This window comes from Wyeomyia smithii, chromosome 1 (genome assembly GCF_029784165.1).
Source record: "Wyeomyia smithii strain HCP4-BCI-WySm-NY-G18 chromosome 1, ASM2978416v1, whole genome shotgun sequence".
NCBI classification, from domain to species: Eukaryota; Metazoa; Arthropoda; class Insecta; order Diptera; family Culicidae; genus Wyeomyia; species Wyeomyia smithii.
In genome coordinates, this window is record NC_073694.1 from 50,774,285 (window position 1) to 50,787,978 (window position 13,694).

The 13,694-nt window shown below is 41.1% G+C and overlaps 1 protein-coding gene across 1 annotated transcript; it reads left to right on the forward strand.

Annotated features, from left to right (window-relative positions):
* Nucleotides 1-5,120: 5,120 nt before the first annotated feature.
* LOC129723875 (cleavage and polyadenylation specificity factor 73) lies at nucleotides 5,121-7,734 on the forward strand. The gene is made up of 4 exons (XM_055678350.1): nucleotides 5,121-5,430; nucleotides 5,504-6,957; nucleotides 7,022-7,470; nucleotides 7,530-7,734. Exons 1-4 carry the CDS (start codon nucleotides 5,360-5,362, stop codon nucleotides 7,617-7,619), a joined length of 2,064 nt encoding a protein of 687 aa, XP_055534325.1. The 5' UTR covers nucleotides 5,121-5,359; the 3' UTR covers nucleotides 7,620-7,734.
* Nucleotides 7,735-13,694: the final 5,960 nt, after the last annotated feature.

Genomic DNA, 13,694 nt, shown 5'->3' on the forward strand with positions numbered 1-13,694 from the left:
GGTCTAGCGCTTGTGTTATCGGAAGCACGAACCAAACTGTCAGCATATAATTTTTCAAACATTCTGATTATTAAATTGAACGAGGAGCTGCTGGATTTAGTTATGCCAAAAATGTACGACTGGAAGGATCTTATTGACTTAACACAAATTAGTTTTATTCACAACCCTTTTAAATATTCATGTTACCGGGTTTTTCAATTTTTCATTATTTTATTATTTTATGTTTTCGTTAATTATCTCACGATTTCTTGTTTTTAAATAAACTATTTGTTCTGTAATATGCTGATAAAGTTTTTTTTATCTGTGAATAACCATAGAACCTTGATAGTCTCCTTAAAACAGTTACCATTGATCAGATTTTCGCCCTTGAAATATTTTAAATCATAGTCGAATAAATTTTTTTTTATATTTGCGCCATTATTAAAATTTAATGTTGATTAAGAAAAAAATTCTTAAACACTAAATTTTAGTTTAAAAAAAAAGAGTTGAGTTTTTTTCTTAAATGTTGAAATTGTAAATTTTAAACAAATCTCAATCTTCAATAGAAAAAAGTTGTTTCTCAGTTCTCCAGTTCCCTTTAATTCAAATGCATACGCCCTTTTAAGTAGGACGGATTGACTGGGTGTCTTGATACAATGAGAATGCTCATCGTCTCCCGTTCACTCTTTCAATTTTGACTTTGCTACATAACTGTTTAGTTTAAGTCATATTCATGTAGACCCTGATGTCAGATGAATGCAAATTATAAATAATAATAATAATAATAATAACGGGACTCGATAAACTTTGCAAAAACCACTTTGAAATTTCGTCGATTGCATGAATAGAGCTAGTAACATCAAAAAAAAACTCCTTGTTGATAACTACGAACAGTTGGCCTGCTTGAAAAGGTTTGGCAACTTAAACGGCAGTTTGTTTGTTTTGCTAGTATTTAAGCTGTGCGATTCCCGAAAATGCATTTTAAGTTCGTTGATATATCCGGGAATTATTTTACCGCACGAAGGGATATGACAGCGGAGGCCCTACAATAATTTTGTTAATATAATAATGTTACTACTAAAAATTTCGAGCTATTACCTCTAAATTCGTGAAATGATTCTAGACACTTGCTCCATTCTTTTAGATTCTTTTTCGATTAAATTAGTCCAACAAATAAAAACACTCAGAAAAGAGTAAAGCAGAAAATTATGACAATCTGAGTAACTGTCACTGTGTTCGGTGAACGAAACTTACTCAATTTTTGACGTTTTAATAGACAATGTAAAACTGAGTCAAAGTTGCTCAATTTAGAGTAAAATTAAAGAAGCGTGTAGAATAAATTGGCAAATTCCACGCATAACAGTCCCACTATGAATTTTGCTTCGCACTACTCAACTCGTGCAAATGACGTTTTAGTTAGTTTGTTGTGTTGTTGTTATTGCTCAACCCAAAACCAAAAATGTGCGAATTCTTCGAATAGTAGATAAGTTAAGTCATTGATATGTATAAAACAACTTTGACAATACGGAGGTGGTAATTTAAAAGGTTTCACCTTACACTACCAGATAACCAATGAATGAATGAATGAAAACGTTGTCCTACGGCTGAACAAGACCGATACTGCTCTAAAACAAATCGCCATGATGTTTTTTGAGCCAGGGCACACGTTCATGGTGGAAAAGTCGATACGGCATGAACGTGTCGTGTCACCTTCGACGATTTTGCGTCTGCAGTTGCCAAGGCTACGAAGAAAGTCGAAATGCTTGATATAAAGACGTCTGATTTTTTTCAAGTGCAATTAACAGTCAGTCAATGTACCCTGAACCAGACTCACCCGCGACCGTATAGTGATAATATCAGGAACATCCAGTTCAACAAAGGTCGATACGAAATAGCATCCGTAGACCGTGTTTTTGTTTAACATTTTTTCCGTGATTGAAATATAACTATTTTACTATTTCAAAATAATGCCCCTCCTTTTTTGAAAGAACACTTCCTTCCTCCTCTCCAGTATTTTTAAGTGCTTAACGTCTAGTTCTGGTGTTTATGAACCCTATGCTTCGTTATAATGATATACAGTCGCCGTTTGATAACTGCAAGGCTTTTAACTGCAACGCTTTTTAACTGCAAGACCGATAACTGCAACAACTTTGCACTTATCGGACCGCAATCCGTCAAATTTGATGTCAAAGTCATATTTGACATTGAAGCGACAGATCTCGCGGGGGGGTTCTAAATGCATTCGAAAATGAAAATTATTTAATCTCTAGAAACATTTCAAAAAGACTCTTTAATTTCTCTAGATTTCTTTTTTCGATTTCGTTTGCTTGTTGTCTCTTCATTCTAGATGGGAGATTATAGATCTCCACTAATAATCAATATAGCAAAATCACCATGTTATGTGGTTCCCTTTCCGTAAGTATTATATGAAAAAAAATTGTTTTTTGGCAATTGTTTGGCTAGCTTTCACTACTCAGCGAGGCAGTGCATAGTAGATCACAAACAATATTTTGTGACCTATCGTTGAATAGATTATTTTACGAACTGACAGGTGTCACGGATCCTGCTGACTTTGATGTTGCTTTTACTTGCGTTATGTCAGCGGTTCCGATCTTTCTGTCAAAAGTTCATTCATGAATCGAGTTCAGTAACGTCTCGTAAAATGGTCTATTGTAGTGATGAAGTTTATCTTCGCCTACATATTGGTTATGTAAAGTACCTAGTTACTAAAACGCAATAAATTATGATGCGGAAATATGAATATCAAATTGAATAATCGAATAGCTTGTCTATTTTAGTTTTCTGCTATTTGTTGCCACTATTCCATTGAAAAAATACATTTCGACATTGAAAACAAAAATGGTAGTGACGGACCCCCCTCTAAATTTTGGCATGTGTCAAGTGTTGCAGTTATCGAGCGGCATTCGGTAACTGCAATGTAAACATGTTGCAGTTATCAAACGGCGACTGTATAATTAATTAACTGTGGAGATTACTCAGGTGGAACAGTTATGCGTGGAAACTCAACAATGGGACAAACAGACTTGGTATTTTTTGAAACATTTTCTAGAACAAAAATTTTTTGTTGAAATATTTTTTCTAGAAAAATACGTTAAAAACAACGTTTGGTGTTGAAAAGTAAAAACGACCAAAAAGTAACAGCACAGACTAACAGACATAACACGTCGAACAAATTTTCAATAAAATCATCGTTTGGATGATTCCAGTACTTTACGTTAGTAACACTAGCACCATCTTCTGTCGTGTTCGCGCTGCGTCATGTATTTCGACATCAGCGCCAGCGTTACTGCATGTGTCAAATGGGGAACTACAAAATATGTATGAGATTCGCTCTGACGGAGATACGGTGCTGCCACCTTCAATTTGTTTACTCTATGAGTGCAGAGGATGGGAATTTCTTCAAGAGTGAATGTGATAGCAAACATTTTAATATTTTTCCCTAAAATTCGCAATGTGTGTGAAAGAGATAATGTAATTCCGTCAGAGCGAATTGCATGACAGTGCCCCGAACGACGTTTTTGCGCGATGACTATTATTCGATTGAACATTTGAAATGAACGTTTTTTGTTGCGATGGAGCTAGGTTCCAGTGTTACGTCTGTTAGTCTGTGGTAACAGTGTAGTGGTTGATCTAGAGACCAAAATTCAACATTTTAAATTTTCAGTATTCACACAAAAAATTGTGATTTTTTTTGCGTGCCGCGTCAAAAAACTGCGTATATTCCGCAATCCACGTAAAAAAACTGCGTAAATTCCGAAATCCGCGTAAATTCCGGAATCTGCTTAAAAACGCGTAAGTTCTGGAATCCGCGTAAATTCCGGAATACGCATGAAAAAAACCGCGTAGAAAAAAAACCGCGTAAAAAAAATCGTAAAAAGCGACCTTACCCGAAAAAAAATTTACGATGTATTTAGCGGTGAGAACAGTAAACGGACTATGTTTTTTATTGTAACCGTAAAAAACACGGTATTGTTACTGTAAGCACAGACTAACAGACGTAACACTGGAACCTAGCTCCATCGCCACAAAAAACGTTCATTTTAAATTTTCAATCGAATAACAGTCGTCGCGCGAAAACGTCGTCTGGGGCGCTGTCATGCAATCTCATACATATTTTGTAGTTCCCCATTTGACACATGCAGTAACGCTGGCGCTGATGTCGAAATACATGAGGCAGCGCGAACACGACAGCAGATGGTGCTAGTGTTACTAACGTAAAGTACCGAAATCATCCAAACGATGATTTTATTGAAAATTTGTTCGACGTGTTATGTCTGTTAGTCTGTGCTGTAAGCATGCAAACGATTGTTAAGATACATAACGACCCCCCTTTTTCATGGTAAAAATGGCAAAAAAGATGTTTTTTATTGTTCTGGACAATGATATTTAATGTAAAATTGATGTATTCACAATGAAAAACATAGTTAAATCATGGTATAACCACAGACTAGCAGACATAACACGTCGAACAAATTTTCAATAAAATAATCGTTTGGATGATTCCAGTACTTTACGCTTTTATCACTAGCACCATCTGCTGTCGTGTTCGCACTGCGTCATGTATTTCGACATCAGCGCCAGCGTTACTGCATGTGTCAAATGGGGAGCTACAGAATATGTATGGGATTGCATGACAGCGCCCCAGACGACGTTTTCGCGTGATGACTGTCATTCGATTGAACATTTGAAATGAACGTTTTTTGTAGCGATGGAGCTAGGTTCCAGTGTTACGTCTGTTAGTCTGTGGTATAACTTTGCACAATTACAGCAACTTTTAAGGTTTTTAATGTTTTTTTTTTCGGGTAAAGTATTGTAGAATGTATTTTTGCCATATGTACTGAAATGTCACTATCTGACAGATGGTTCAGTGGTATTAGCGAGAGCGGGAAGTTAACTGTCATTCAAATTTCTTCTCAGCAATCTAGGAATTGCTACAAGGAACAGTAAAATTCTGGATATATATTTTTGTACTATGTGAACAGCGCTCAAGTGAAGCGTATAATTTTTTTCTGTGTTGTTTATGCGCACAGCTCTATACAGAATTCAATCTCCATCAAAGCTAGCGCCTCTACCTGTCGGACGTTGCAGCTATGTTTGGCCACAAAGTTTGACAGTGGAAAATCTTGAGAAGCTGATGTTTTTTTTTGCCGGATCTGCTAGTGTATCCAGTGTATCCATTTGCTTATTCCGCCGCAGATTGCAGTATACGTTCGTCGTAAAGCCTCCAGAAGCTCCAATTTCAGTCTAACACAGGTCAAGTGATCCATTTAAACATTAGTTCTAGTGGTGAAGCGAAAATCCAGTGAATGAATCGAATAAGTTAATTTTCCAATCGCAAAAAAAAAACTATCTTCACAAGATGGCAAACAAGAGGAAAGCAGACGGGCAATTGCCGGCCGAAGAAAATGATCTGCTACTGATTCGACCGTTGTAAGTGTGTTTATTTGTTTTTTTTTTTGAAGTGCAGTTAATTGCTTACCGTGGTTTGGAATTTCTCTTGCAGAGGTGCCGGTCAGGAGGTGGGGCGGTCATGCATTATGCTCGAGTTTAAGGGTAAAAAAATTATGCTGGACTGCGGCATCCATCCGGGCTTGTCGGGTATGGATGCACTTCCGTTCGTTGATCTAATCGAGGCGGATGAGGTCGATCTGCTGTTTATATCGCATTTCCATCTGGATCATTGTGGGGCGCTACCGTGGTTTTTGCAGAAGACTAGCTTTAAGGGTCGCTGCTTTATGACCCATGCGACGAAAGCAATCTATCGTTGGATGTTGTCTGATTACATAAAAGTCAGTAATATCAGCACCGAACAGATGTTGTACACCGAGGCGGATCTTGAGGCCAGCATGGAGAAGATTGAGACGATCAACTTCCACGAAGAGCGTGACGTTATGGGCGTCCGGTTCTGGGCTTACAATGCTGGCCACGTACTCGGGGCGGCAATGTTTATGATTGAAATTGCGGGTGTTAAAATTCTATACACAGGTGACTTTTCGCGGCAAGAAGACCGGCATCTAATGGCTGCCGAAATACCGGCTATGAAACCGGACGTTTTGATTACGGAATCCACCTACGGAACACATATTCACGAGAAGCGAGAAGATCGTGAGAATCGATTCACCTCGCTTGTGCAGAAGATTGTCCAACAAGGAGGTCGATGTTTGATTCCAGTTTTCGCGCTGGGTCGCGCACAAGAGTTGCTGTTAATTTTGGATGAATATTGGAGCCAGAATCCAGAACTGCAGGAAATTCCCATCTACTATGCGTCTTCGCTGGCGAAAAAGTGCATGGCTGTGTACCAGACTTACATAAATGCCATGAACGATAAGATTCGGAGGCAAATAGCAGTGAACAATCCGTTCGTTTTTCGCCACATCTCGAATCTGAAAGGAATCGATCACTTCGAGGACATTGGACCGTGCGTTGTGATGGCTTCGCCCGGTATGATGCAAAGTGGACTCTCCCGGGAGCTATTTGAAACGTGGTGTTCCGATCCGAAGAACGGTGTCATTATTGCCGGCTACTGCGTCGAGGGAACGCTGGCAAAAACGATACTTTCCGAGCCAGAGGAAATTACCAGCATGTCGGGACAGAAATTACCACTGAACATGTCCGTGGATTACATTTCCTTCTCCGCGCACACAGATTATCAACAAACAAGTGAGTTTATTCGGTTGCTCAAGCCAACGCACGTTATTCTGGTACATGGGGAACAAAACGAGATGAGCAGACTGAAGTCCGCCTTGCAACGCGAGTATGAGAACGATCCAAACGCTAACATTACCCTGTACAATCCTCGAAATACCCACGCTGTGGAGTTGTACTTCCGGGGTGAAAAGACTGCTAAAGTGATGGGAACGCTGGCTGTCAAAACGCCAGAGGAAGGACAGAAGCTTTCTGGAGTTCTGGTTAAACGAGACTTCAAGTATCATCTTTTGGCCGCATCTGATTTGTCGAGTAAGTTTTAATCAAAATTGTTTGGTTTTGTTTAAGTTTAAATGTAACGTTCTTAACCCACTAGAATACACGGATATGAGCATGTCGGTGGTGACACAGCGCCAGAGTATCCACTGGCAGGGTTCGATTGCCAGTCTGAAGCTGCTGTTAGAACGAATCGGAGGGCCTGGAACAGTTACAACAGATGCGGCGGAAAATGAAAAAAAGTTCCGCGTCTTCGACTGCATTGACCTAACATTCGACGGTAAGATTGTGATCATGGAGTGGCAGGCGACGCCGGTAAACGACATGTACGCCGACACGGTGCTGGCTAGTTTACTGCAGTCAGAACTGGCCGGTAGCACGGTGAAAGGAGCTACGGCCAGCAAACCGGACAAGATGCATTTCAAAGAGTGTCTGATCGAAACACTACAGGATATGTTTGGGGAAAGTTCGGTTCCAAAGTTGTTCAAGGGTGACAGCTTGAGTGTGACCGTGCACGGGAAATTGGTGGAGATAAATCTGAGCACATTGGTGAGTAGTATTGGAAGATTGTTTTCAAAATTTCATCTAATACATGTCTCTACTAACAGGAGGTAACTTGCGAACAAGATGAAACCCTTTATCAGACGGTGAAAACGACCGTAAACAAGCTTCATCAAAACCTGGTGCAAGTATCCTAAGGATGCTATGCTATGCATACAAAATAATCTCGCGTACGTTTACCCATTCATTATTGATTTACAATAAAAAATATTCTTGTTTCAAGGGAGCGCTAAGCTTTCCATAATACTTTAAGGAATTCTTGTAAAGTCACTTTATCCGAACCTGAACAACAATGTAGATAATGAAATGACACAGCCAAGCAAGTTTTGCAAAAAAATGCAGCTTAGAAAATTTGAAATGGGATCAAAACAAAAACTAACTGTAATCGATTTTTTTGATTTGCAATCGAATCGGAATAAATTTGACCTTCTCTTTAACAATAAGTGAAAATCACGTAAAAAGTGAAGGAAATAGCAAGAACCGTAAGATGTAATTTTTTTCTGCCTCCTGACTGCTGGCTTCCTGGTATTGATCATGCAAAATTTATTGAAATTCATGATCATTGTGGCATACGTCATTATTCGAATTAGGTACTCAGTCTGAAAGCAGTGAAAAATGAACAAACACGAATGTAAGCGAATGAAGAAAGATTCGGTAGATGTTGAACGGGTCGGATGGTGCAGCTAGATGGGGTTCAGGTGGAAAAATCAGCATGAAAAATTCTGGCCGGGCAAGGATGAACCGATTTTTTCAACGCAAGAAGAGGTTCTCAAATGCACATCGTCAAATCCAAGAGCAGCGATAGGCGATAGGAAGATTTGTATCTCGACGTGTTGCACTGACTGAGAAATTTAGAGCTAATGAGACAAATTTTCATAGAGTGAACAATATACTAAAGGGCGAAATAGAGGACCGTTACAATCATAGAAATAATATGGTAATATGGTTGGTTGGTAATATGGTTGATCAAGGAATATTTGCAGATCATTTCGAGACGTTAAAAGCTGTTTGTCAATGTAAAGGCAATTCAGGAAGGTTTTAAGTGGGTGAGATGGAAGGTGATTAAAGGTGCCAAAAAAGACAATAATAGAAGCCATCAGACAACCAATCATAAAGTTGGCGTTACTTGATACCGTAAGAGTAGGTAAACCGGTAGCAAATGAGCCGTTGCGGAACAGAGTTGTCTATGTGCCATCGAGCAAATTTTTCAGGGGGAGCAATTTTTGAAAAATCTCTGAATAAAGTTCTGTTCAATGGATTCTTTCAAACAAAATGTTCTAATATAAAGTTTATGAAGTGGTTTAACATGGGAATATATAAAATTAACAGTTTTTTTTTGCGAAATAAGTGATTTTGACGTGGGACTACGTCTTTCTTCACTATACTAAGGTACATTCTGTAAAAAACTGGATTGAACATGTAACGTTTTTGGTTGGCGGAATGGAAGATTTTAGATGCTAATAGCGCTCGAACAATTGTTCCGATTTCAATAGTTAATATACCGTTGGAAAGCTAAAATATACAAGATTTGTATAACATGATAATATTAGTTACCATTTTCTTATTACTCCGTGAAAATTACGGAGAAGTTTGAAGGTCGAATATCTACATACATTTTTCATACGATTGGTACATTTCCCTAACGCAGACTTCAAAAACATAGACGAAATGATTTCACGCATTCAGTCATTGGCTAGCAATGCCAGCCGATTGGTATCGCTTTCATCACACAACGTAAGCGACGAAGAAAGAAAGCAGAAATGCTTCCACGTGATTGGTTCTTTCCCCAATCATCTAAATTCCCCATTCCCACAGTGAGTGACGCTATAAAAGGACATTCCCTGTTGAGAGAAGATCATTCATTCTCTGCTAGCGTGTTGAGCAGTACAGTTGTTTTATTTTCGCTCCGTTCGCTTTGTACGTTCGTTCGTAAGTTTTTATTTTCGCGTTAGAAACCGACGCTACGGTAAACCCTGACATGGGTAAATCGAAAATCAGTTCTAGTATGGGTAAACGGCCTCAACCTGGAAATGCTCCTGATTTGGCGGCTAAGAAGCTTCTGGCCAACAACCGATTTGCTGTCTTGGAAAACTCCACGGACCCGGAAATAGTGAAAAAAATAGAAAATTCCACCCTTCTATGTGAAAGGACTTCCGGAAGGTCTTCGTGAAGCAATTGTCTTTTACATCGAGAAAGGACTGAAATGCACTATCCGTATGTGCACTGACGGTTACAAACTGATGGTTCCGGCATTGAATCACTACAAGGCGGTACAAGTAATACTGCAGCAGCGTAAGGTGGAATATTTCTCCCATGACAATGAAGCAGAAAAACCGCTCATGGTTGTTTTCCGTGGTCTTGCAGACATGGAAATGGACACTCTGTTAGAGGAACTGAAGGCAAATGGACTAAGGCCAATCCAGATCCATAAGATGTCACGCCACAACAAGACTCGGAAGTATCGTGACCAATTGTACCTTGTAAACCTGGAGAAAAATTTAACATGTTTGGCGGATTGGCAGTTCTTTCGTGCGCTTTTTCATATCATTGTAGCCTGGAAGCACAAATAAGTTCATCGAGATGTGGCCCAATGTTCAAATTGCCTGTTGTTTGGACATGGGACTAAAAACTGCCATATGGCCTACCGCTGCATCAAATGCGGACAAACGCACGCACCCGACGCTTGCCAATTGTTGGAAACTGCCGATCCTGTCTGCGCAAATTCTGGAGCTGAAGCGGGCGAAATTCATTGAGATCCACCAAAGAGCCTCAACCAACAACCAACCCGGTCGGAGAAAAGTCCCAGTGCTAGTGAATAACAAACAAAATTTTCCAGCTATCGCATCGCGACGCGCAATCCCAGTGCTTACACCTCTCCCACTGAATAATCGTATTACAACATCGTTTGCCGATGTCGCAGCATCGAACCGTTCCTCGCCTCCCCCGGGACCAGGGCTTTCAACTCCTGCCACTGGAATAAAGTTTACCCGCACAGACTCCGAAGAAAACAACGCAGATTCCCTTCTCACTACAGAAGATTTTGTGCATCTCCTGGCCGAAGCATTCGTAGTCCTTCGCACCTGTAAAACCAGAGCTGAACAGCTGCAAGCAGCAGTTTCCATCCTCACCAAATATGGCCCGTGAATTCATCAACATCGCTAACTGGAACGCTTGCTCGTTAAAGAGCAAAACCATCGAATTCGCTGATTTCCTCAACGAGCGGAATATCGACGTGCAATCATCACCGAGACACATCTAAAACCTGGCGTCAACATCTGCCTCCCCGACTTTCGTGTTGTTCGGCTCGATCGAACTCACACAACGGGTGGAGGTGTAGCCATCGCATTGAGGAAGAACATCTGCTGCAAGCTGCTGCCCAGTTTCAACTTAAAAGTCATCGAGGCCGTTTGGGTCGAGGTTTCTACCCCCGTCGGCCCTATTATTATCATAGCCGCCTACTGTCCGTCGCAAGTCAGCTCAAGGAACGATTCATCCTCTAACCTGAAACGAGATTTCGTCAAACTAACCAGATATCGGTAAAACTTCATCTTGTCTGGTGACCTCAATGCCAAATATCAAGCAACACTCGAAGCAATCCAAATGGCAAAGTCGTCCACAATGACCTACAAGCATCTTCGTACATCATCCTGAGCCCAGACTCCCCCACCCGGTTGAGCCGCTCTAGTGTCCACTCGACCATCGATTTCTTCATCACCAACATGGCGAACATTTCGAATCCGATCGTCTAGCAGGAACTGAGCTCCGACCACTATCCAGTGGTGGCCGAAGTGGGCTACTCCGCCATCCGATTTCGTGCTTGTCGTCGCAACTACCATCGTGCAGACTGGCCACGGTTCCAGCAGTTCATCGACACCAACATCCGCTACAACATCGAGCTTGAATCGACGGACGACATCGATCAGTGCTTGCAGATCATCGACGAGGCACTATCCTCAGCCCGTGACCAACACATCCCTGCTTCTGACCTGGTGAGTAACACTCTGAATCTAGACAGCCTAACTAAATCTTATATAAGACTTCGTGACACAGCTAGACGCCATTATCAACGTACTGGCCTGCCCCACTTACAGTCTTACTGCAATCGTCTTAATAAAATCATTAAGGCCCGGTTGGTGGATCTCAGTAACAACAACTTTGAGAGTCATATTCGCTCTCTCCCAGATTGTGCAAACCCCTTCTGGAAATTAACTAAACTTTGAAAAAACAAGCCGAGACCTGTTCCTCCTCTCTCCCATTCTGATCAACACGCTGGCCAAGTTCAGCTAATAACACAAGCTTAAAAAGCTAATGCACTTGGCCAGCATTTCGTAAATTCTCACAATCTTGGCCGTTCCCTGGTGAGCCCCTTGAGCCAGATGTGGCAGCTACAGTGTCCAGAATCGCTGTGACTCCTCTAGTTGTCCCAGAGGAATCTAAAATTTCTGCAGATGAGGTAATGGCAGCCATTAAACCATGTAAAAATATGAAGGCCGCGGGTGTCGATGGGGTGGTCAATCGCGAGTTGAAAAATTTGAGCATTGACTTCTTTCATCACCTCGCTATGATCTTTAATAAGTGCTTGGAACTTGGCTACTTCCCGTCCCGTTGGAAGCTCGCCAAAGTTATCCCCATCCATAAACCTGGGAAGGATCCCACTGACACTAAAAGCTACCGGCCCATTAGCCTCTTATAATCTATTTCGAAATTATTCGAAAAACTGATTCTGAGACGTATACTAGAGTTCGCTGACCAGAACAACATCTTCCTTTGAGAGCAATTTGGGTTCAGGAAGGGGCACTCCACTGTGCGCCAACTCACCCGGGTAACGAACATTATCAGGCGGAACAAGTCTGTTTCCAAAACAACTGCCATGGCGTTGTTGGACGTTGAGAAAGCGTTTGACAACGTCTGGCACGCTGGCCTTGTTTATAAGCTGCATCGATGCAACTTCCCGATCTTTCTTGTGAAAATCATCAAAAATTATCTGTCGGGTAGATCATTCAGGGTCTGCTTGAACAACTCCCAGTCTGATAATGTTTAATGTTGATGCTTGGGTCCCCCAGGGTAACCTCTTGGGTCCTATCCTCTTTAACATTTTTACGTCAGACGTTCCTCCCCTTCCGGATGGTGGTGTTCTGTCCATGTTCGCGGACGACACTGCCATCATGTACAAAGGGCGAGTAATCCGTTCGCTGACTAGAAAACTTCAAGCAAGCCTGGATGTTCTATCCGTCTACTTCAACAACTGGAAGATTTGCATCAATGCGGCCAAAACACAGGCCATCTTATTTCCCCATTCAAACTCACCTCAGGTTTAAAATCAACAATTCACCCATTGAATGGTCGAGCGAGGTGGGATACCCCGGTGTTGTTCTGGACAGCAAGGTTATATTCAGATCACATTTGGACAAAACATCAAACAAATGCATCAACTTAATCCTAATCAAACTTTATATCCACTGATAAACAGAAAATCCAAACTGTCACTTAAGAACAAGCTTGCTGTCCATAAAATGATAATCCTACCAGTATTAGAATACGGTTTGCCAATCTGGGAAAGTTGTGCCAAATGTCATCATGATAAGTTACAGGTTATCCAAAACAAGATCCTTCGGATGATCCCTAACAGTCCTCCAAGAACGTGTAATTCTGAGATCTACCAACTAGCCGGTCTAGATACACTTTTGGTGGGCAAACAGGTGATACTGTCTAGATTCAGGGATGATTACCAGAGGTCGACTCACGAGGCAATTCGATCTTTGCCAATTTAGTATTAAGTTAGTATTAGTTAGGTAGGAGAGAAGATCATACCCTGGTCGACCGTCAAGGCGAACAGTTCGGCTTTCCTTCGATTTGAGTTGGACCCCACCAGTGGTAATCTAATTCAGATATCGTTGTTGGAATACAGCTCGAAATTGGACGTGAATGGCACTGGGGGCCATTGGAAGCCGTTGGAAGGGACCATTGGAAGACTTGGAAGCCATTTGAGTGCTGCCGATAGTGTAGGTATGGTGTGTAGTATATCAAGCGTGTGTGTTTTAGTAGCGTGTGGGTGTGTGAATAGCGTGTGTGTATGTGTAAGTAACGTGTGTGTGTATGTGTAAGTAACGTGTGTGTATGTGTAAGTAACGTGTGTGTATGTGTAAGTAACGTGTGTGTATGTGTAAGTAACGAGTGTGTTTATGTGTGCGTGTGTGTATGTGTGTATGTGT